At 43.9% G+C, this 20,787-nt stretch overlaps 1 protein-coding gene across 1 annotated transcript in view; it reads left to right on the top strand.

Moving 5' to 3' along the window:
* The window catches only part of CUBN (cubilin), a 259,514-nt gene that overhangs the window by 79,861 nt on the left and 158,866 nt on the right, over window positions 1–20,787 (top strand). Inside the window, exons 23-27 of the mRNA XM_073677458.1 lie at window positions 6,908–7,094; window positions 8,024–8,181; window positions 11,659–11,840; window positions 15,405–15,561; window positions 15,932–16,116. Of these exons, the coding sequence (XP_073533559.1) occupies window positions 6,908–7,094; window positions 8,024–8,181; window positions 11,659–11,840; window positions 15,405–15,561; window positions 15,932–16,116 (869 nt within the window). The remainder of the gene's footprint in view (window positions 1–6,907; window positions 7,095–8,023; window positions 8,182–11,658; window positions 11,841–15,404; window positions 15,562–15,931; window positions 16,117–20,787) is intronic.

Genomic DNA, 20,787 nt, shown 5'->3' with positions numbered 1-20,787 from the left:
TGCGGGGTTGGGGGAACAATGGGAGCCGTTGCATGAGCACATCGGCATTGACATCATATAAGTGCTGCTGTCAGTTATTGAGAGCTGCATTAAAGTGGTACAAATATCAGCATTCGGGGCTTGATCATGAAAAAAATAAGCCTTTATACGGCTCCTTTGATGGAAAGTTGTAAAACAAATGGTTCTCAGAATGTGGCCACACCAAGACAAGTGATTTATTTTCCAGCAATGCATTTATTGTACAAAAGTCATAAATAAAATTATGTAAACTTTGTATCATCATAAGAGGTGACCCACAGAATAAAGATCAAACTTTATTTGTGCAGCAGGTGAATAGCGCAAAATTTAAAATGTCAAAAAATAGTAGAATTGATTTTTTTTTTTTGTACCCACAAAATGGTACCAATGACAAATACAACTCATCCTACAAAAAAAAACAGGCCCTCATACAGCTACATCGATGAAAAATGTAACATATTATGTCTCCTGGAATGCAACGTTGAAAAACCCCCAAAATAAAAATGCTGTGTTCAACAGGGCACAGGCCCAAAATAGTTGAGCCTTAAAGGATTAAACTAAGAATGGATCCAACAAGAAGGACACTCATAGATTACAATGATACTTCACATCCTTGTAGGCTCCACTCCTGCTTTTTTTACAAGTTTGGACTTTGCAACTTTGGGTCAACCACAGGAAATAATATTAAGGCTGTGTTCACACGTAGCGTAAATGCTGCTTTTTTTTCCTGATGCTTCTTTTCTGCAGGTGTCCGCTCCATAATACACAATAATGATCTTTTCTGATTATTTTGTTTTTGCTCCTTTTATTATGCGATTTTTCCCCTCATTTAATGACGCAAATTTTAAGCAGCATTTTTCAATGCATTTTTTTTAGTACAGAAAAGTTTTGATTCTGTACTTAAAAATTCAACTTTGCGTGGACAGTTAAATAACGCAGATTTTCTGGCCAAAAAAACGCATTGGAAAAAATGTAGTATTTACACTACTTGTTAACATGGCCTAAAGGTCCAAAGTTTAGCTGTAAAATCAGGCAGGATGATGGTTTCTTAGACCCACACACATTCCGGCCTTGGAGCGGCTTAAGCATATCAAAATCCCGGCGAGACATAAAGGTCATTAATAAGCCTGGCAAGCTGAAAATGACATGGTTATGTATCTTGTAACCTTCCAGACATTACCCAATTAAATAGTTTCTGGATGTGCAATTAATATAGCATAACCTTGTAAAATACTTGCCTGGACTTTTTCTGGACACAGATTATGACATCCAATATGACTGGTCCGATATAATACAGAATGGTGATGGTAGGAATGTGTGTAACATGAATCGCAAACATGCAAGAACATAAAGACCCCGATTCAGCAAGCAGTTTACAACCGTTTTCTGGCGTAAAACTGCTAGAAAAATCATGCAATTTTTGCAATACTCGTAGTTGCGCAAAAATGTAACACCTTTTTGGGTGTTCATGCCACTTCTGGCCAGTTACATCTATTTTTTCGTAAAGAAGGCAAAGCTTGCCCAGGAGGGGGCATGGCCTTGCGTGGTCAAAAGCCAATTAAATTACGACAGATATATATCCGGAGTACATTGCTTTCAGTATAACATAAGCTCAAATATGCCAAAAATTCATTAAGAATTTTTGTTAATGAATTGGCGCATCTTTCATCATGATTGGTGTTCAAATCGCGAGACTTGACGAATTGAGGCCATAATTACTATAAATTTACTTTCTGGTGAACGCATTTCATCTATTTATTTCAGTAACTTATTGCTTGCTCTCAATGGATGAAAACTGAGACAGCTTCTCAGCTAACTCATTTTGCAGTCAGCTATGTGCAGGTGTAAGGGTAGTAGACTGTGCTGTCGTTTTCCTGCCCCTGAAGACACCAATTGTGTCATGTGTATTGTGTCATGTGAATTGTATTGCGTTGTGGTGTTTGCCTGTGTAATGTATAGAGTGTGATAAGTATTGTTAGTATAATATGCATAGTGTATTACAGTGTTATAGGGAATGTATAGTGTAAGATAAGTAATGTAGTGTACAGACAAGTAACTTCTGGTTACTGGGGTCGAGTCTTTCAAATTGATTTTCAATTGGAACAACAGGATACCGCCTATATCAGAGTCATCTTTCGAGAATGCATGACACTCTTCTCTCAGCATCTGTTTTGCTATCGCTATATCTTCAGCACACAAGTGTTCCAGTGATACTAGGGGATCCCAGGACCCTGAGGTGGGTCGCGCAATTTCCTCCCCTGGACAACTCCTGTTCCTTAGTGGGGAGACTGAATTCACGGTAGACCCCTGGGCGGGTCTCACACTGGCTGGATATATTGTTTTAATGGTTTCAATGTGAGCTAACACAGTCTTTGGATCCAGTCTAATTTCGTGTTTCGTAGTATTCATCACTATGAAACACGAGTATTGTCACTCGAGCAAACCCACCAGTAGGAATCGTAAGCACAGTCTCACCTTGAACTAGACCTTCCAGAAGTTCTGAGGAGTCTTTTGGCAGAAACAGTCTTTTCTGGACTTTTCTTCCCGGTTGTACCCGGACTCTACACCTCACCCCCACCATTTGATTTGCAGGGATGATGGTTGGGCGCCAGCCTACCTTGACTTTTTTTAGGTCCATTGTATTCTAAGCTTTCTTTACTCTATGAATCACATTTTCCGCCACGGCATTGGGTATGGCAAGCGATGTGGCAATTGCATCCACCACCAGCGTTCCTGACTTGTGTTTCGTAATGACCTCACTGATTACATTATAACCCAGGATAGGATCCTCTGCCACGTTCTGATCACTGGTCACGAGAAAAGGTACCAAAAGCTCAATGGTGTTGCTGTTCTTTGTGGCCCTTAGTTGGAAAGTCACTTCCGCCCAGCCTATGAAAGGGATTTCGGTTTGGTTGAAAGCTTTGCCGTGGAGTTCCACTGGTCCTACGAGTTCTTTTAGCGACCAAAGGCAGGTATGTGGCAGGTAGCGCCTTCTCCATTCTTCATTTAAAAGGCTCGCTTGGGCTTCTGTGTCCCACAGTGCTTTTACCAGGAGTCCATCTAGCTGGCACTGTATAAAGCACCGTTCACCGATTAGGCTGATGAGGCTGTCTTTACTGACCGTGGAATCCTCCTCCCAGGAGTACATCGTTTAACCTCCGCACTGGGCATTAAGTAACTGATGCCCCTGTCTCTCTTGCAGCTATTGTAGATGGGAACACACTTGGGGATAGTACTGGCGCAGCCGTTTTACCTCATGCGCCGTTCTGGGGTTTGGTGAGATTTGGATTTGCTTCTGGGGCCTTCTCTGTGTTGTGGTTACCAGTCGACCCGCACTGGCAACCTCCTGTCTTTTAACTCAAACGACCGTGACCATTGGCATTCCTTGGCATGATGTCCTTCCTCACCACATCTTAGACAGTGGACACACACCATATTCTGATTTGATGAACGCTTCACAAGCCGGGTATCTTCTGTTTTGGAACCCACTCCTGGGTCTGAGGGATACAGGTTCTGGCCTGGAACGAATCAACTTTTTCACCTCAATCAACTCGGCTCGCATTTCTCCTATTACTTCCTCCCAGTCAGCGATGGCGGTCCTCTCTTTTGTTGGTGATTTAAGGTTCCCTCTTGGAGGTGGCACTGGAGAGTCTCCATGATGATCTTCGGACTGGCCACCGGGGGTCTCCAACTTCAGCTGACTCATTTCGGTGATTTTAGGAGCAGAGCCTTTCTTTAACTTCCGTTCGCTTTCTGACTCCAAACTAGCTGCCTCATTCATTTTTTCAATTAGGACTTCGTCCAGAATGCCAGAGTCTTCTAGGTACTGTTTCAGCTGCAACTTGATGTCTTTGCTGATTAACCCCCTTCCCAGTCATCTCAAGAACTCCTTCTGGACTAGTCCAGCATCAAACTTCTCCTCCGCTTCTACATCTCTGGATGCAAACAACAGTCTATCCTTCAGTTCAATTGCTCTGAACAAGAAAATTTGCGGTGATTCATTATTTTTCTGTGAGAGGTTAATGAGTTGGTGGAACAATTCTGAAGTACTCTCTTTTTTATAGTGTCTTTTTAAAATCATCTTCAGCTGTTTCAAGGTCAATTGACTCTTCATTTCTAGCATACTACGGAGGTTCAGTCCTGGGCTGATCGCTTTCACCACCCCCTCAACAATCTCATCTGGCTGGTAGCCTTTCTGTAAGCCTGCATCGATCTGGTGCAACAAGTTCATATAAGACAGTTTCTCTTTCTGTTCACACTCTCCAATCTGTCCCAGGATCTTGAATTCTTTCCTTATGGTGATTTATGGTGTTAGAGAGGACTGTCTTCCTGATATATCTAACCCGAGCAGGGTACAGGTTCTGTCTGAATCTGTCATCCATTTAGAGGTTTTGGTTGATTCCTGCAGGGCTGTTGTTAGGGCTTTGAATTGTTCTTTCAATTCCTGTAGTTCTGTCTGCGGACGGAGATTCCCGCTTTTGGTAATTGGTGCCGCCCCTCCATCCTCCAACTTCAACCTGGTTAGAAACTGTGTTAGCTCCTGGAGGAATGTCCCCATGACGTCTTCAGCTTCTTTCTCCTCCAGCTCATCCATTTTTGCATTAATGGCAGCTAGCAGTTGCCTGCGGTTGTGTGCATTAGAAATCTGTTCTTCTGGCATGTTTATAGGTTCTGCTACTGTTCTCAATTCTTCACAGGTTAACTGAAGAAGCAGCTCACTGATTCTGTCCATTTGTATTTCCAGATCCATTGCTGCTAGTGAGTTTTCTTTAGGGCTGGTCCCCTTTAACTGTTGTAGCAGAGTTGAATTGAGATGCTCTGCTGCTGTATTTTTCCAGACACTTTTCCTCTTCTCCCTCTACACGCTAATTCCCGATCAGGATTCCCCGTACGGGCCACCAATGTTACACGTACGCCGCCTAAGTTCAGATAGGGGTGAGACCGGTTACATGAATTCATTGGAATCCTGGGGGAACCGTTACTCAGGGAAACCATAGGCTGTAGCTTCTCTCAGGCACAGGATAGATTCAGTTGCTGACCAGACACATTTGACAAGAGTCCTCAGAAACGGTAGAACAGTAACATTTAATGAGGCACGGCCAGTGTAATTTAAGTGTCTCTTTGAGCAACAGGCTCCAGTAACAATAGTACAATCTCCTTTGCAGCACACAGTCTATCCAGTAGCTCAGTACCGCACAGTTTTAATGCATACACAACCACAGGCTTTTCCTTCTCAAGGACACAATAGTACACAGCATTCTTTATCCTGCATGGAGATGGAGGGGGGGAGGGTTTGATGAGGGAGAAGATCCCTATGACATGATTCCTTCCAGTCCTTATCTTTCTGCCCCATAATACTCCACACGGTTATCTCAGGGAGTCTATCTGACCTGTGTTTAGCTTCCCTCCTGACCTGAATTCTGTTCCCTTGCCTTTTGTGAGATACAGATCACACACCACCTTTCTCTTGGGCTCCAGCCAGACAGTAAACAACTTCCCCACAATCCCCCTGGGGCTCTGCTAAAACACTCCCTGTCTCCTGTGACTGTGTTAACCGCTCTAGTTGCTGGATGCTTCTGGAGCACAACACTTCCTGTCTCCAGTGCTTGTGTCACTTCTAATAGTTGATGGATGCTTTTGAAGCAACATCACTACTTCTGCATGTCACAATAGGAGCTGGGTTGTGGCGACGAAGAGACAAAACATATATTCTACAGAGCCCTGGCATAGCCTACAGAGGAAGGATGCAGTGGGAATGAAAAGGCTTCTTACTGTGAAGGAAATGTGGTTAAGACTGTGTACCCGCTTTTCCTTGTACATAACCCTTATCAAGTTCAGTAAAGTCCCCATGTTCGAATGGAAGTCTACTTTATTAATCTGTGAAATTTATGCTCCTGGCGGCCTGCATGGGTGTAAGGCCCTCAAACCACCAACACCAGCCCAAGGTCCCACTCTTTTAGGTAGTTCACCAGGACGTGACAGGAGAAGACCAGTGCCTCGTTCGCAGCTGCCGCCCCATGCCACGTTACACAGGGGAACAAAAAGCCTGTAAAAGCCAAACGCTGAAACATTTTTAATGAAACCTAACTGCAAAAGCATATCATTAGCCACAAATACATGCATTTAAGTAGCAAAGGTATCCATCTCTTTTAAGTTTCACTGACGTGTCTATTTACTATAATGGTTTCTTATTTAAGCTCCAAAATGATATCTCGGACTCTGAGGGGGCCTGTAGCGCAAATAAAGCTGCTGGAAAAGATACACTTAAAAGATCCCACCGGTACAAATCTGTAATGTTTCTTTTTGTGCATAATGCTTTCCCAGCGGTCTATAAAATACTATTCTCTTAAAGGAATTGTCCATTTTTTGCTAGAGGGCATCCCCAACATAGGCGCCATCATGTCGGAAAGGACGCGCCTACGAAATCAATATGCCATGCTTGTAATGCGCCATAGAGAAAGATATTCTTGCTAGTTTTGGATAATAGGTGCGGATTCTACATTGGGGGACTTCGTTGACTTCACTCTTTGTTAAAGTGGTTGTCCCAATTTGAGAAAGTTGTTCTGAAATGCTCCATTGGAATGGAGTAATGAGCGACGGTCTCCGACAGTTCCGTAGAAAATGAAAAGGGGTGAAGGCCACATTCTAACAGGGGATTTCAGAGCTCCGTTCTGAGAATCGGTGCGCATCTCAGCAGTTGGCCCCCATTGACCAGTAAGGTATCACCTATCCTTGCAGTAGTTTTGGTAAGGTTCCCCCAGTATCTTGTCCTGTTATATGTAGTCCCTCAGGACATAATACATTTGCAGTCCTGCTGTTTTATTATACAACGTGTAATATTATGTTAAAATGGATTGAATTCAACCATTTTTTTTCTTTACTAAAACAGCCTGCGGAGCGGCGTACACAGAAGCCACTGGTGTCTTCTTATCTCCAAACTATCCTAATAATTACCCCACTAACAGGGAATGTGTGTACAGCATCAGCGCCGAAGTCAAGATGCAGATTAAGCTGAACTTCACAAGCTTCAGTCTGGAATCATCATTAGGTTGTGCTAATGATTATGTGGAAATCAGGCAAGTAAAGATTCGTTACTGGTGAAGAGACACCGATGATGTCATAAGTGTGAGATCAGAGGTTCCCAAACTTCATAAGGTCAGGGAACTCCAAGACAGCTAAAAATCACAATGCGTAACCCTAACCTATTCTCCATATGAGCAGGGTGTCACCAGGTTGTAGCCACTTTGATGCCCATTGCTGCAATTGGCCACCATGGACAAGTTATGATTCATCAGTACAAAGAACAAGCCAACATCAAGCAAAATAACATGTCATTGCCCAATTGTTTTATAGGCATGTCCCCAATCCTTTTGTTTAGGCCACTTACTCCAAAATGCTCCCCAACATAATATCCTAGTAGTGATGGCGATCACATTATTAGGCCCAAAAATTAGTGGTTTTGTCATCAAAGTCAACCGTTTTCGGGATGCATTCACTTTGATGATCAGCTGATTTTCGCCCTCCTGGCAAACTGTAGATGTTATCTAGGCCAGTTCGAAATTGTAGTATTACGTGGGATGATTGACTGTCCATGCTGTTCCTGACGTCTGGATTCCACCAGAACCAGAGCTGTACGTACAGAACGGCTCTCCCTTATAGCACATAATTAGGGGACCCAAGCAAAGGCATATGGGCAAGGGTTGTCCTTTACAAGACAACCCCTTTCATTTATACCTAAAAAAAAATTATTTTAGAATTCAAAACTCTTTGTTCAAATATCATGTTGGTAGTGTACCTTAATTATATTATCATATTTAGCCCAACTACCAATAGACTAACAATTTGTGGTTTGAAGGCCAGCCCACGCGGAACCTTTTTAATACTTCGATCACCTGGACCAATATAGCCATGATCGATTGTAGAGATCTTACACTAATAATTTTCTTTACAGTGAAACATTTAATTGAATGAGGTTCCTATATAAATTACAATTTATTTTTTTTAGAGATGGCGGTTATGAATCATCTCCATTACTTGGACGCTTTTGTCATGATGGTCCTCCAGTAATTATTTCCCATAGTAATAAACTATGGGTAAAATTCAGAAGTGATTCTGCTTCTACATTTAGAGGATTTGAAGCTCATTGGGAAAGCGCTGCCACAGGTAAGGTTACAGTATATAGTTTATTTCACAGGCGTTGATGCAAGGTTTATATACCTTACGTATGTAATAATGCAAGTTTATTTCTTTTTTTATAAAAGAAATAACATACCAGTAATCATGGTAGAGGGGGAGTATTGACCCCTTAAGAATACAGTCAATGTTTTTTCATTTCGAGTTGTATTTTTTATGCCATTATTTTTTCTTACATATACTTTTGAGATACAATTATATACATTTTTGGGGCAAGAATGCAAAATAAATTTCACCAATATTTTTTTCCTAATGTGCAACGAATGGAAGCTACGGGACATTTGTGACATCATTAGGCTACTTAGGTGACTTGTCACCTATGAGAGAAAATTGTGGTCCATGAAGAGGGCGGCTCGCTATAGTTTTTAGCTGTATTCGAGGCATGATTTCACGAGAATCCACGGCTGCCATTATGATCCTATCAACAATGCCATACGACTGATGATGGGGTCATAAAAGGTGCCTCTTCCTTTCTTGATGCCCTGATCACCATTGGCATCACAGGGGTTGAACAATGCCGGCTGTTGCTGCAGGGTGCCAGTTGACTTTAATACCCACTATCCTTCTACCAATCTCACTGGGTGCTTTATATGTACAGTGATGAGCAAAAGGCTAACAATGCTTTGAACTTTTGGGTTTCAGCCTCCATATCTCACCATCCATTACAGCTTCCAACTTGAGACTACCATCATTTTATAGACAATCATCTTGGCCATCTTATACATAAATTTGACTTGCAACTATTTAGCATATGATTAGTTATGCAGATTCTTGTCATGTCACTGCATTGTTATTGTTTTGCTCCTGGTGGTGGAAAAATCTTTTTCTTCTTGTATACTAGAAAATACAACCTATTCTCATATTCCCTAATAGCTCAGTGTGTTATTAGGTTGATTCCCAAGCGAAAGGTCACTGGTTCGAATCAAGGACCAGCTATGAAGATTTTCCAAGAAAAGAGAAGCAGCATCATCCAGCTCATCGATAGTGATCTCTCGGCTAAGAACATTGCCAAACTGCATCATGTGAGCGCCATGACAGCTGGAAGAATACAAATGAAGTCCGTCCATCCATTCTAAAGCCAAGAGGTGGATGTCCAGGCAAAATATTGGAGTCAACAAGTCAGTGTAACGGGTCTGGGAGGCGGAACCTCTGAGCTACTATACAAGGGGGCGGTCCTTGTAAGGGAGCGGGTGGCGACCAGGGAAGACGGGCAGGCAGTCACAGCAGGTGACCGGGACAGTCTCTGAGTGAACGGGCTGGAGGTCACGGCAAGTGACCGGGGCAGTCTCTGGATGAACGGGCAGGAGATCACGGCAAGTGACCGGGGCAGTCTCTGGATGAACGGGCAGGAGGTCACGGCAAGTGACCGGGGCAGTCTCTGGATGAACGGGCAGGAGGTCACGGCAAGTGACCGGGGCAGTCTCTGGGTAAAGGGTAGGTACGACCTGTGATGGCAGAGCCTCCAGGTAGGCTAGCAGGCAGATGGTTGATGTGTGCTCCCAGGTGAGCAAGTGAGAGTCTCTGGAATGGCAGGTGGTCACAGCACGTGACGGCGGAGCCTCCAGGTAGGCTAGCAGGCAGGTAACAGGTGTGCGCTCCCAGGTGAGCGGGCAGGAGTCTCTGGAATGGCAGGTGGTCACAGCACGTGACGGCGGAGCCTCCAGGTAGGCTAGCAGGCAGGTAACAGGTGTGCGCTCCCAGGTGAGCGGGCAGGAGTCTCTGGAATGGCAGGTGGTCACAGCACGTGACGGCGAAGCCTCCAGGTAGGCTAGCAGGCAGGTAACAGGTGTGCGCTCCCAGGTGAGCGGGCAAGCTGGTCCATAGACAGACTGACAGGAGTTGGAGGGCAGACCGTCGGACCTCAGGCTAGCAGGCAGGTAGCAGAGGAGCGCTCCCAGGTGAGCGGGCAAGCTGGTCCTTAGACAGACTGACAGGAGTCGGTAGGCAGACCGTCGGACCGCAGGTAAGCAGAATATCAGGCAGGAATCAGACAGCAAACTGGCAGGAATCTGGCAGGTAACTGGCAACGGGACCTGAGGGCTGAAGCAGAGTACTGAACAGTGCAACAACATTGCTCGGGCACCTCCATTTTGGAGGAGGTGCCTTATATATGGTGAAGTCCTCCGGCCATTGGCCGGGGACTCCTTAGGACGGCGCGCGCGGCCCCTTTAAGAGGGAGGGAGCGCGCGCGCGCCCTAAGCACAGTGGTCGGGAAGGAGCGCGCGCTGCCAGCAGAGCGGGAGGAGGACGCCGGGCTCAGAGCAGAGGGGTGAGGGGAACAGCGTCCCTGCCTAGCAGAGGGCAGGGACGCCGGCGCTACAGTCAGTTTATCACAAGGTCTATTAGTTCTGGAGCGTCAATCACGGCAGTGGAGGTGGCTCGTATGCTTCGTAATAATGAGATCACAGACGTCCATGCAAGCACCGTGTGGCGCACATTACACAAGTCTGGAATGGTGGCCCGAAAAAAGGGAAGAAGCCTCGACTTCAACATCGTTATAAGAAGTGTCGCCTCCAGTTTGCAAATAAGTACGAAAAGTGGACAGTAAAAAAGTGGAAACAGGTGATTTGGAGCAATGGGATGAAAGTCAATAGACTAGGCTCTGATGGGCGCAAATGGGTCTGCAAGAAACAAGGGAAAAAGGGGCTAACGGATCCAGAAATTGAAGGAACTGTCAAGTTCGGTGGAAGAAGCCTGATGATATGGGGTTGTTTCACAGCCAAAGGTATTAGATACTTGACCAAGATCGATGGTGGTCTCAATGCTGAGCTTTATGTGAGTATCCTACATGACGAGTTACTTCATACACTCAAGTACTATTGGTATGAAAAGGATGATATAGTGTTTCATTAGGACAACGACACGAAGCATACGTCGAGATTGGTGAAGAAATAGTTCAGTGACAATGAAGTAGATGTGCAGGATTGGCCCTCACAGTCCCCAGATCTCAACCGAAATCCAACACTTGTAGGTAGAGTTGAAGAAATAGCTGTATACATACCCAAGTGAGTCGATCAGTATGCACCAACTATGGGAACGTGTAGAAGAGACCTGGGATCAGATTTTGGTCGAGACATGCTTGAGTGTGATCGAGAGCATACCCAAAAGGATTCAGGCAGTGTTGAAAGCCAAAGGTGGATTTACAAAATAATAAAAATTAAAATGTAGGTTTTTTTGGAGCAAAACAGTAACAATGCAGTGACATGACAAGAATCTGCATAACTAATCAAATTTATGTATGAAATAGCCAAGATGATTGTCTATAAAATGATGGTATCTCACCTTGAAAGCCGTAGTGGATGGTGAGATATGGAACCTGAAATTCAAAAGTTCAAAACATTTTTACCCTTTTGCTCGTCACTGTATGTCTTACGTGTGGTTTATTACATCCTTAGTCCTTACGAGACCTGACTTCTATAGAAATTTATTTTTGTTACTTTTTTGCAGGATGTGGGGCAACCCTGACTGCGCTGTCTGGTGCTTTCACGTCTCCAAACTACCCCATGCCGTATTACCACAATTCTGAATGTTACTGGCTGCTGAAATCTTCCAGTGGTAATATACTTGAGATTGACTTCCAACATTTTGATTTGGAAAGTCGCAGTAATTGCAATAGTGATTATCTTGCTGTAAGTATCACATGTCGAAAGCATCAAAAGGGACAGATAGCAATTTATTTTATTAATCCACCAAACCCTGCACTTTCACCAGTATTCACCTCTGCGGACTCTATCTCTAATTTTCAGATCTCTCTGCACTAGTGAATAAAGACTAGCTCTGCAAACTATAGTACTAATTTTCAAATTTTCACTTGACTCTGAGCTAGTGAGTAAAGACTAGCGGGTAAGATGTCTCCCATTCACAGCACACACGAGAAATGAGTGATTCTGGCTCCCCTATCTCTACATAGCACATATTCAGAAGCAGCAGCAGCATGGAAGAAATTTTACTGTAGCACTGAGCAGTCTAGCTGTGAATCCAGCTCTGTAGTGAGATAAAATACTACAAAGCAGAAGGAACTTCTGTGTATGTTTGTGCCTCTCTCACTTAATTCCTCACTCTTTCTCCTCCCCTTTCATAGACAAAAAATAGGCAGCTGTAATCTGATCCCTCAGTTTTTGTTTTTTTTATTAAAAAGACAGATTTTAATGGTTGTATCATGAATTCATTAGGGAGAAGGGAGGAGAAGTGAAAAGTAAAGAAAGAAGCAAATTTCACTGATAAGATATATTTAAAAGTTTATTTTATCTACTTGTACTAATGCTCTGTGCAAACATTGTTAAACTTTCAGTGACTATATAAAGATGAATGAACCATTATAACCAGATAATTGTTTCCCAGAAATCAGACGGACATGTGAATACACAATTGTTTGCAATATATGTTACAATGGGAAAGTGGCATCTTCCTACTTCAAATGCCTGTAGGCTTTCTGGAAAGCATAAGCTTTTTGTAGCACTGCCGATTGCGGCTGTAGCTTGTAGTTTAAATCAATCTGTAGAAATTTATTAACATCAATCATTAATCCTACCAAAAGTATCTAGGTAGGCTTAAAGGGAACCTGTCATGTCCCCAAATGCTATTAACTTGCATATATGGGGTCAATGTGCAGGTTAATAGTGTTCTAAAATTGCACGGCAGCCGCTGTACTGAAAAACAAAAGAATTTGTTCCCTGTAGCTGCGTTTTTAGTGCGGCGGTCGAGCAGCTTTAGAAGGCACATTAACCCTATATCTGCAGGTTAATAGCATTTAGGGGTCTTGTTTAAGCTAAATATTAAAAAATCCCCCCCCCCCCAGTCAGAAGAAAACAGTGTAAAACTGGAAACATAAAACAAGATGGAGGCAGAAGAGGGTAAACTTGCAGCACTATACCTCCTTATTAGAGTCTTTGTACAGTGCTGTGCTGTGCTGTGAGAGGGGGGAGGGAGCATCATGTCATGTCAGACTCATGTTGTGAGAGGGAGAAGGGAGCATCATGTCTTGTCAGACTCATGCTGTGAGAGGGCAAGAACATACGGTTTGCCCAGAGAAGGCATCATAATTGTCATGTCACATCAGTATGAGCCTTTCCACTCGGCAAGAATATGGGAAGAGAAAATGGACATTCTCAAAAAGCAGTATAGGCAGTAAAAAGGACACAGTATATAAGGTTCACACAACACAATAGTTCTGGCTGTACAATATCTACTGTATATATCAAACTGTCCAACTGTGGTTGTTATTATAACAATATCCCAATATTTCCAAAAATTGCACATTTTCCCATGATCCATAGCAAAAATGATAAGTTGATGACTTCTGGGGGTATGACCTCTGGAACCCCGAGAATGGAGCTCTGGACCACCGAGGAGTCAGGCTCGGCCTCTGCTCCATTCATTGTTAATGGGACTGCAGGAGAAAGCCAAGTACAGAGGGTTCTGGAGCCCCATTCTTGGAGGTCCCAATGGTTGGACAACTGGCAATCAGGATGTTATCCCATATTCTCTGCATAGGATATAAAAGTCTTGTGATTTCGGGAAAACCCTTTTAACATATCTGGAGTTTATAAGTAAAATGCTAAAAAGTAGCTATATAGAAATATACATCCATATATATTAACCTAATTTTGCTCCTGACAACAATCCCATTTTTCTTGGAACAGTCCCACAGATTAATCAGTGACAAAAGGGAGGATCTTATGCTAACCCTGAACAAATGGAGGCATTTTGGGGGTCTTCCTGGCAGTTCCAGGATCAGGGCTTTCAATTTTTTACCCCTTAGGCTATGTGCCCATGATGCAGAAATGCTGCATATTTTTTCCGCTTCTCCCTGGCAGGAAAAACGCATGCAGATTTTACATGCGTTTTTCCTGCCAGGTAGAAGCGTTTGTCAAGCGTTTTTGCATGCATTTCTGCATGCGGGTTATCAAGCGCTTCTCCAAGCGATTTTAGCATCACTTGGAAAAGTGCTTGACAACTTGGTCACACAACCGGCATGGATTTATATAGTGTGACCAAGTAATAGTTAAAAAAAGAGAACAAGAATGGTAAAAAATAAAAAATAAAGATTATACTTACCTTCCGATGGCCCCCGGTCTCCTTCTCCGCTCTGTCCGGTGTCTCGCGGTGGTGTGAAGGACCTGCGATGACATCATTGAGTCATGTGACAGGCCATGTCACCGCTGACGTCAGCGGTCGTGTGACCTGTCACATGACTCAATGATGTCATCGCAGGTCCTTCACACCACCGCGAGACACCGGACAGAGCGGAGAAGGAGACCGGGGGCCATCGGAAGGTAAGTATAATCTTTATTTTTTATTTTAAATTCTTTTTTTTACAGTTTCTATGGTACCCAGGTCTGGATGAGAGTCTCCTCTTCTCCAGGCCTGGGTACTATCTGCACATTGAATCTCTTGATATCCACATGTGCACATGTAGTGATGCGGATATTTGACCTCAGTCCAGAGCCTCTCACCTAGCCAAATCAGATCACATAATTTGCACTGATGAGGGGCAACACCCTGAAACACCGTGTCTGCAAATTGAGATTCTGGTTTGCCTTTTATCCTAAGTCATATGGCAAGGCTCGTTAAAGAGTTGATAATGACTTTTAGGATCGCTGCTTACAAAAGGTGGCACTAGAGTTCTCGTCCTCTTCCTCTCTGAAGAAACAATTTGCATAATTAATTTTCCAGAGGAGCATGCATGGCTTGTAAGTCTCCTCTCACTTGGCTTGTCACTCTCCACAAGGAGAAACATTACCCCTTAGACCCCAATTTTTTGCACTTAAATTTTGGGCAACCTGACTCTGATTGGAAGTTACTTTTCCCTTTTGGAGCAGTGTTTCCCAAACTCCAGTCCTACAGGATTTCCATACTATTGAACAGGTGAGAGAATTCCTGATTCCTTGGTGATACTTCCACCACCTGTGCAATACTAAGGAAATCCTGAAAACATGACCTGTTGGGGGCCGTGAGGCCTGGAGTTTGGGGAACACGTCTTTGGAGTAATGTTCATACCTCCTTGTGAAGCTAAAGGCAGAGATCTTGGATCCCACAATAAATTGATAAATTACACTTGACAATTGTATAACTTTTTATTAAATTGCTGACGAAGGTAACTCAGGGATTCGTCAATTGTGATTTTTAGGCGGAACTATGTTTCGAGATTTGTAATTTTGTTATTAGACTGGTAATTTACTATCATTTTGAAGGTTTACAATGGCAACAGTACAATGTCTAATGTGCTGGAAAAACTCTGTGGAAAGACACTTCCAGCTCCAATTCGCTCCACCTCAAATGCTATGTATGTAAAGCTGAGGACAGATAGCTCCATGTCATTCAGCGGATTTCTGGCTAATTATAGACAAGGTGAGTGGCGGTTGAATAATGATGATGTTTCTTTTTGGGGTTCTCTCTATTCAGATGTGTCCACCATAACCTTTTCTTGAATTTGGTAAGGACTATAATTTCTTACAGTATAATTATGATAACATGCAATCAAAACCCTCAACAGGCTGCAATACACATCATAACCAATGGGCGGCCACATATAGACATACATAGCATAAACATCTCCCAACAGAGTATCATGGAATCATTTTTTTTTTTATGTTTTTTAAAAGCTGGTCATCCACATATACACATCTCAGGATTTTTTGAGCCAAGGATAAAGTTGAAGAAGGACACATCTATACTGAATCTCTTCATGGAATAATCCTTATTTTCTCCTTATGATCAGTATGTGAAGGAGTCGTGATAAGTAACCAGAGCCGAGGAATCTTGGAGAGTTTAAACTACCCAGATCTATACCCGAATAACAAGCATTGCAACTGGACGATACAGACCACCCCTGGGAATACGATCAGCTACACGTTCAGGAGCTTCCAACTGGGAGACCCAGACTGTTATAATGATTCCGTCAAGGTATGACGACTGTTTATCCAATAGTCAAGATATCAGTAGTCCATCGTCATTTGGGATTTTGCATATGCTGACACTGCTTGATATGGGATATTTTATATTCTAGTCCTAATGCTAGTTATACGGTACTTTCAACACGACAGTTTATCACAAAGAGGAGGAACTTCAAGAGGGTTATTTTTGGCTTTCGATAACTAGCACTTTAAAAGGTTTTCACCGGATAGGTGATCATTGTATGATCGTTGGCCATCCGACCACTGGGACCACCACTTGTCCTTACAACAGAGTCCAAAATCCTGAGTGTGAATAGAGCAGTAGTGCCCAATTGTGACCACCTCTGCACCCACTAATATGGGACCGTTATCTCTTATGCAGTTTGGTTCTTTTATTGGAATGACCCCCATTTTACTGGAACCATCCCCCAACGTCAATGTTAAACTTTCTGCAAGGGAGACAAGATGAGGAGTTTTTTTTCTCTTGGATCCCCAGTTTGAATCCTCATTAATCTGAAAAATTGGGTGATGATGTATTTTCTTTCTTCAGATACATTTCTTCTGCACAGTGTGCCACATACTGTGCATAGGACTGTAGCATAGGTTCATTCTCGTCCTTTCCCTATAGAAGACTAGCAGCATCTCTTCAAGGGAAAATCTGCAAAAAAAAGATGCAAACTCCTTCATTCTAGATCATTCATGTTTGGCTTTCAGCAGGTTTGTCAACCATCCAAAAATTTCCAAGAAAGTCTATAAAATATGGCACTTACCTTGATTGGTTGGTGCATGGGTGTTTATGACCCCTACAATTTATAACTCAGGAACAGAAGCACTCAGCTACGTTTGCCTATCCTGAAAGGGGTTGTCCCCTACTCGGACAACTCTTTTTGAATCCCTATGTTTCCCTCCATTAAAATAATAATGCCTGTACTCACCTCCAGTGCCTCGCCGTTCCAGCGGTGTTGGCACTGGCTCTCCTGGAGATCACGTGACATTATGTCGTGGGATCTCTGAGGTTAATCAGTGCTGGCTTCACTCTCCTCTCCTATGGACAAATCAAGACATCCAGAGGAAGTGAGAGAGCAGCCACAGCTCCCACTTCCTCTGGATGTCTTTTGTGTCCATAGAAGACAGAGAAGCCAGTGCTGATTGGCCTCAGGGATCGCACGACATAAAAATGTCATGTGATACCCGAGAGAGCTAGTGCCCACACTGCTGGAATGGTGTAGGCACTGGAGGTGAGTATAGGTGTTATTATTTTATTTGGGAGGGAAACGTAATGATTCAAAAGGGGTTGTCCGAGTAGGGGACGACCCCTTTAACGACTGAGGATTGACTCTAAATGAAACCTGTGGGCCAGATTCATCAAGGTGGTTTTGTGATTGCTGCCATTTTTATGTCTCTCCTAGCCAGCTTCGCCAACTTTTAGAAAATTTAATGGTGCTGGGGTGGGATGGGACATGTCCAAGTGCACTCTAAGTATTCCTAAATCTGACCATCACTAAAGTGCCATACATTACACCAGAAATGTACTTCTGGCAGTGTTTATGAAATTGGTGCATCTTACTGTACAAAATGCCAGGCCTGCTGAATCGGGCCCCATGAGTCTGTCCTAAGAAAAGAAGAAGAGACAGTTCTCAGCTGAGTGCTTTGGCCCCTTAGGTATTTTGTGAAACATTATCATCAGTGGGAAAATAACGTATAGAACTATCAGTAACAGGAAGCCCACCAATATTTACCTTTCAGTGCAGCACTCCAAGCCTTGCAGCGCTGGGGTCCTGGGTCCAAATCCAAACAAGTACAACATCTGCAAGGAGTTTGTATGTTCTCCCTATATTTGCGTGGGTTTCCTCCGGGTTCTCCGGTTTCCTCCCACTCTCCAAAGATCTACTGATAGGAAATCTAGATTGTGACCCCAATGGGGACAGTGATGATAATGTCTGTAAAGCGCTGTGGAATTAATGGCGCTATATAAGTGAGTAAAGTAAATAAATTAACATCGCACCATAAATACAGATAGTTTTGTTTCCTGCACATTTGGTGGCCACAAGTGACACAGTACAGGGAAAATGATGGGCTAGCATCAATTAACTGGGTTTAACAATTTCTCCAATTTTTTTAGATTTTGTAATAAAACACTCTTAAGAAATGACGTTCTGCTGTCTTCCCTGGCTAATAGCTGAGACACAATAGCTTGCTGGTAATGCAGAAGACCTTTATCATTCATTCCTCCATGGAACTCTGTACAGTTACATCTGCCCCATCATTCATTAATAGGACACGTGTGATTAGTGAAGTGATACAACTGCTGATGTCTGGATGAGGAAACTGAGTCACTGTGGTCACATCGGCAGGATGTACACATTTACCAGCCTCGAAACCCCAGCAAATTTGGGCTACCGTCCAGAAAATAAAAAGCAAGTGTCCTCAGTTTACAAGCGGCATTGCACCTATGCTATTACAGTCACTCATAGGCACAATGATAAATGTGTCTAGAACTCATTGAAGTTTTCAGGTTCAAATATATAGAGCTAAAGAAATATCTGACAACAGGACGGGCACCTCTGATGCCACGTTCACACAAGAGCATTTTGGTCAGTATTTTTCATCAATATTTGTAAGCTAAAACTATGGGACGTCTCTGAGATGGTGTTGTGGGCCTGCTGGCAAAACGACAAAGCAAAAGATAAACGGTAGCACAGTCCATAGGGGTGTGGGGTAGCACAACCTTCATCTCCTTCATGAGCTATGGGTGCCCAGTCTGGAGATCTTGCCTCTCCAAACACAACAACAGAAAAAAAATAGTGACTGAGCATTTAAGCTTGCTTAGCCACACCCTGAGAGGAGGTATGGAGAATGACTTCCCATCCAATCTCTATGTCATTCACACGAAACCACACCCTTCAAAATGGTGATTACACCCCCAACACATAACGTGCTAGAGAAAAAGTTCTAGGTTCAGTTCACAAAGACTAACAGCCGTTGTGACACATACCTCCCCTCACATATAACACCAGCGACTCTGTCACACTATATATGGTTTTAACTGTCCATAATGACAAAGAGATGATTGCTGTTCTAAAGAACAGGAAGAATCTGCTAATTATGGGGCTTAGTGTCGAAAGTGAAATTTTCAGGAGGTAATTTCCTTTCCTTGTAATTTCATGTTGCCTACATAGCACCAACATATTTTGCAGCGCTGTACAGATTCAACATTCACGATAGTCCGTGTCCCCAGTAGGGACATTTTCATAGGAAAAAAATCAAAGAAGTTGTCCCAAATCACACATTATAAACGGTCTTCATAGGCGATAAATGTCCGATTACTTGATATCACACCAATCGTGAGAACGGGGGTCTTGTGTCTCCGCATTGAGTGGTTAAGGATGTGTGCTGACAATATATTTGCTGTCTACCGGACTGACAGAGATAGCCAATTACACCACTTGGCTATCCTCTTTAGTCCCATAGAGAGTGAATAGAGCGACATTGCAGATTCCCGACTATGACGCGCCCCTGGGCCTTGGGGTACTCGGTAGCCGGGCTGGTCGGTGTTGGGGGACGTCACGGTGGCAGTGACCCAGTCCGTGACCCAGGGCGGTCAATTAAAGGGAAAGTAAAAAGGGAATAAAGTTTTTGGAGATAATGTTCGTGACACCACCTGTGGTATGCGGCTATATGGGGCCGCTGCTGCGGTGCAGATCTACTGGAGCTGATGGTGACGCAGCAGAGTTGGTTCAGCTCTCCACAGGTAGAGCTAAGCTCCAGGGCAGGATATAGTGATGCTATGAGGTAGATGTTGCTGGTGCAGTGTAGTGCAGGTGATGGTGCAGCAATAATTCCAGGACACAGTGGGGTGCAGTCTTCAAGGTTTACTCACAGTTATCACGCTGCTCCAGGTTACAACTGCCAGCTTATAACTGCCCATGTCATCCGGCATTCACCAAGGAAGGAGTTCGGCAGCTCTCAAGTATTTCAGGAGTACTTAAACGGGACCCCTTTCTATGTTCCTTTCTCGGTCGTCTTCCTGCGCTGGCTCTTACCCTCCTGCCCTGTGCCTCACAATCAGTGTTCCAAGCCGGTAGCCTCGGATCTTGTCGGGCGACCTGCAGTCCCCTGGACCCTATGCGGCCACCTTTTCGGCGATATAATTGTGTTAGTGGGCAGCTGCACCTTGAAAGTACAGTAGCCTCCGGTTATCTAGCTGAGCCTGATTCTTCTCCACTAGTTTAGGGGCCGGTCCCTTCTGCGGCCTGATCCCTCCACGTCCGTGTAGATTCGGGCACACGGGTGGCTTCCTGCACTCACCCTGCCCCTGGGATCCCCTCTGTATCTGGAGCCTTCCGTCTGCTCCCGTCCTCTTCTCTCAGTCTTTCCTCCTGGGCCTCTCAGACTAGGCCCATCTCCTCTCTCCACTCCTCCTGAGCAGAGCTCCTCCAGAGCTCCTGCTCCCAACTCTCTCTTCTCTGAACTCTCTCCTCAGACTGACTTGATTACTTCAAGATGGTTCCCTTCTTATACTCCTACTGAAGGTGCTCCCCTGATCTACTTCCTCCACCCACACCCACTACATGGTTCCCCCTCTCTTGGTTCCCCCCCTTCCAACCAGGGACAGGACTCAGCACTGTACGCATGCATCTTGCCCCGCCTGCTGGTCTGGAATGGTGTAGTGTTGGATGCA

The sequence above is a fragment of the Phyllobates terribilis genome, unplaced genomic scaffold (assembly GCF_046119375.1).
Source record: "Phyllobates terribilis strain yellow unplaced genomic scaffold, ASM4611937v1 Scaffold_4__5_contigs__length_816908805, whole genome shotgun sequence".
NCBI lineage: Eukaryota > Metazoa > Chordata > Amphibia > Anura > Dendrobatidae > Phyllobates > Phyllobates terribilis.
The sequence above is the reverse complement of the archived record's forward strand: the minus strand, read 5'-3'. Positions and strand labels throughout refer to the sequence as shown.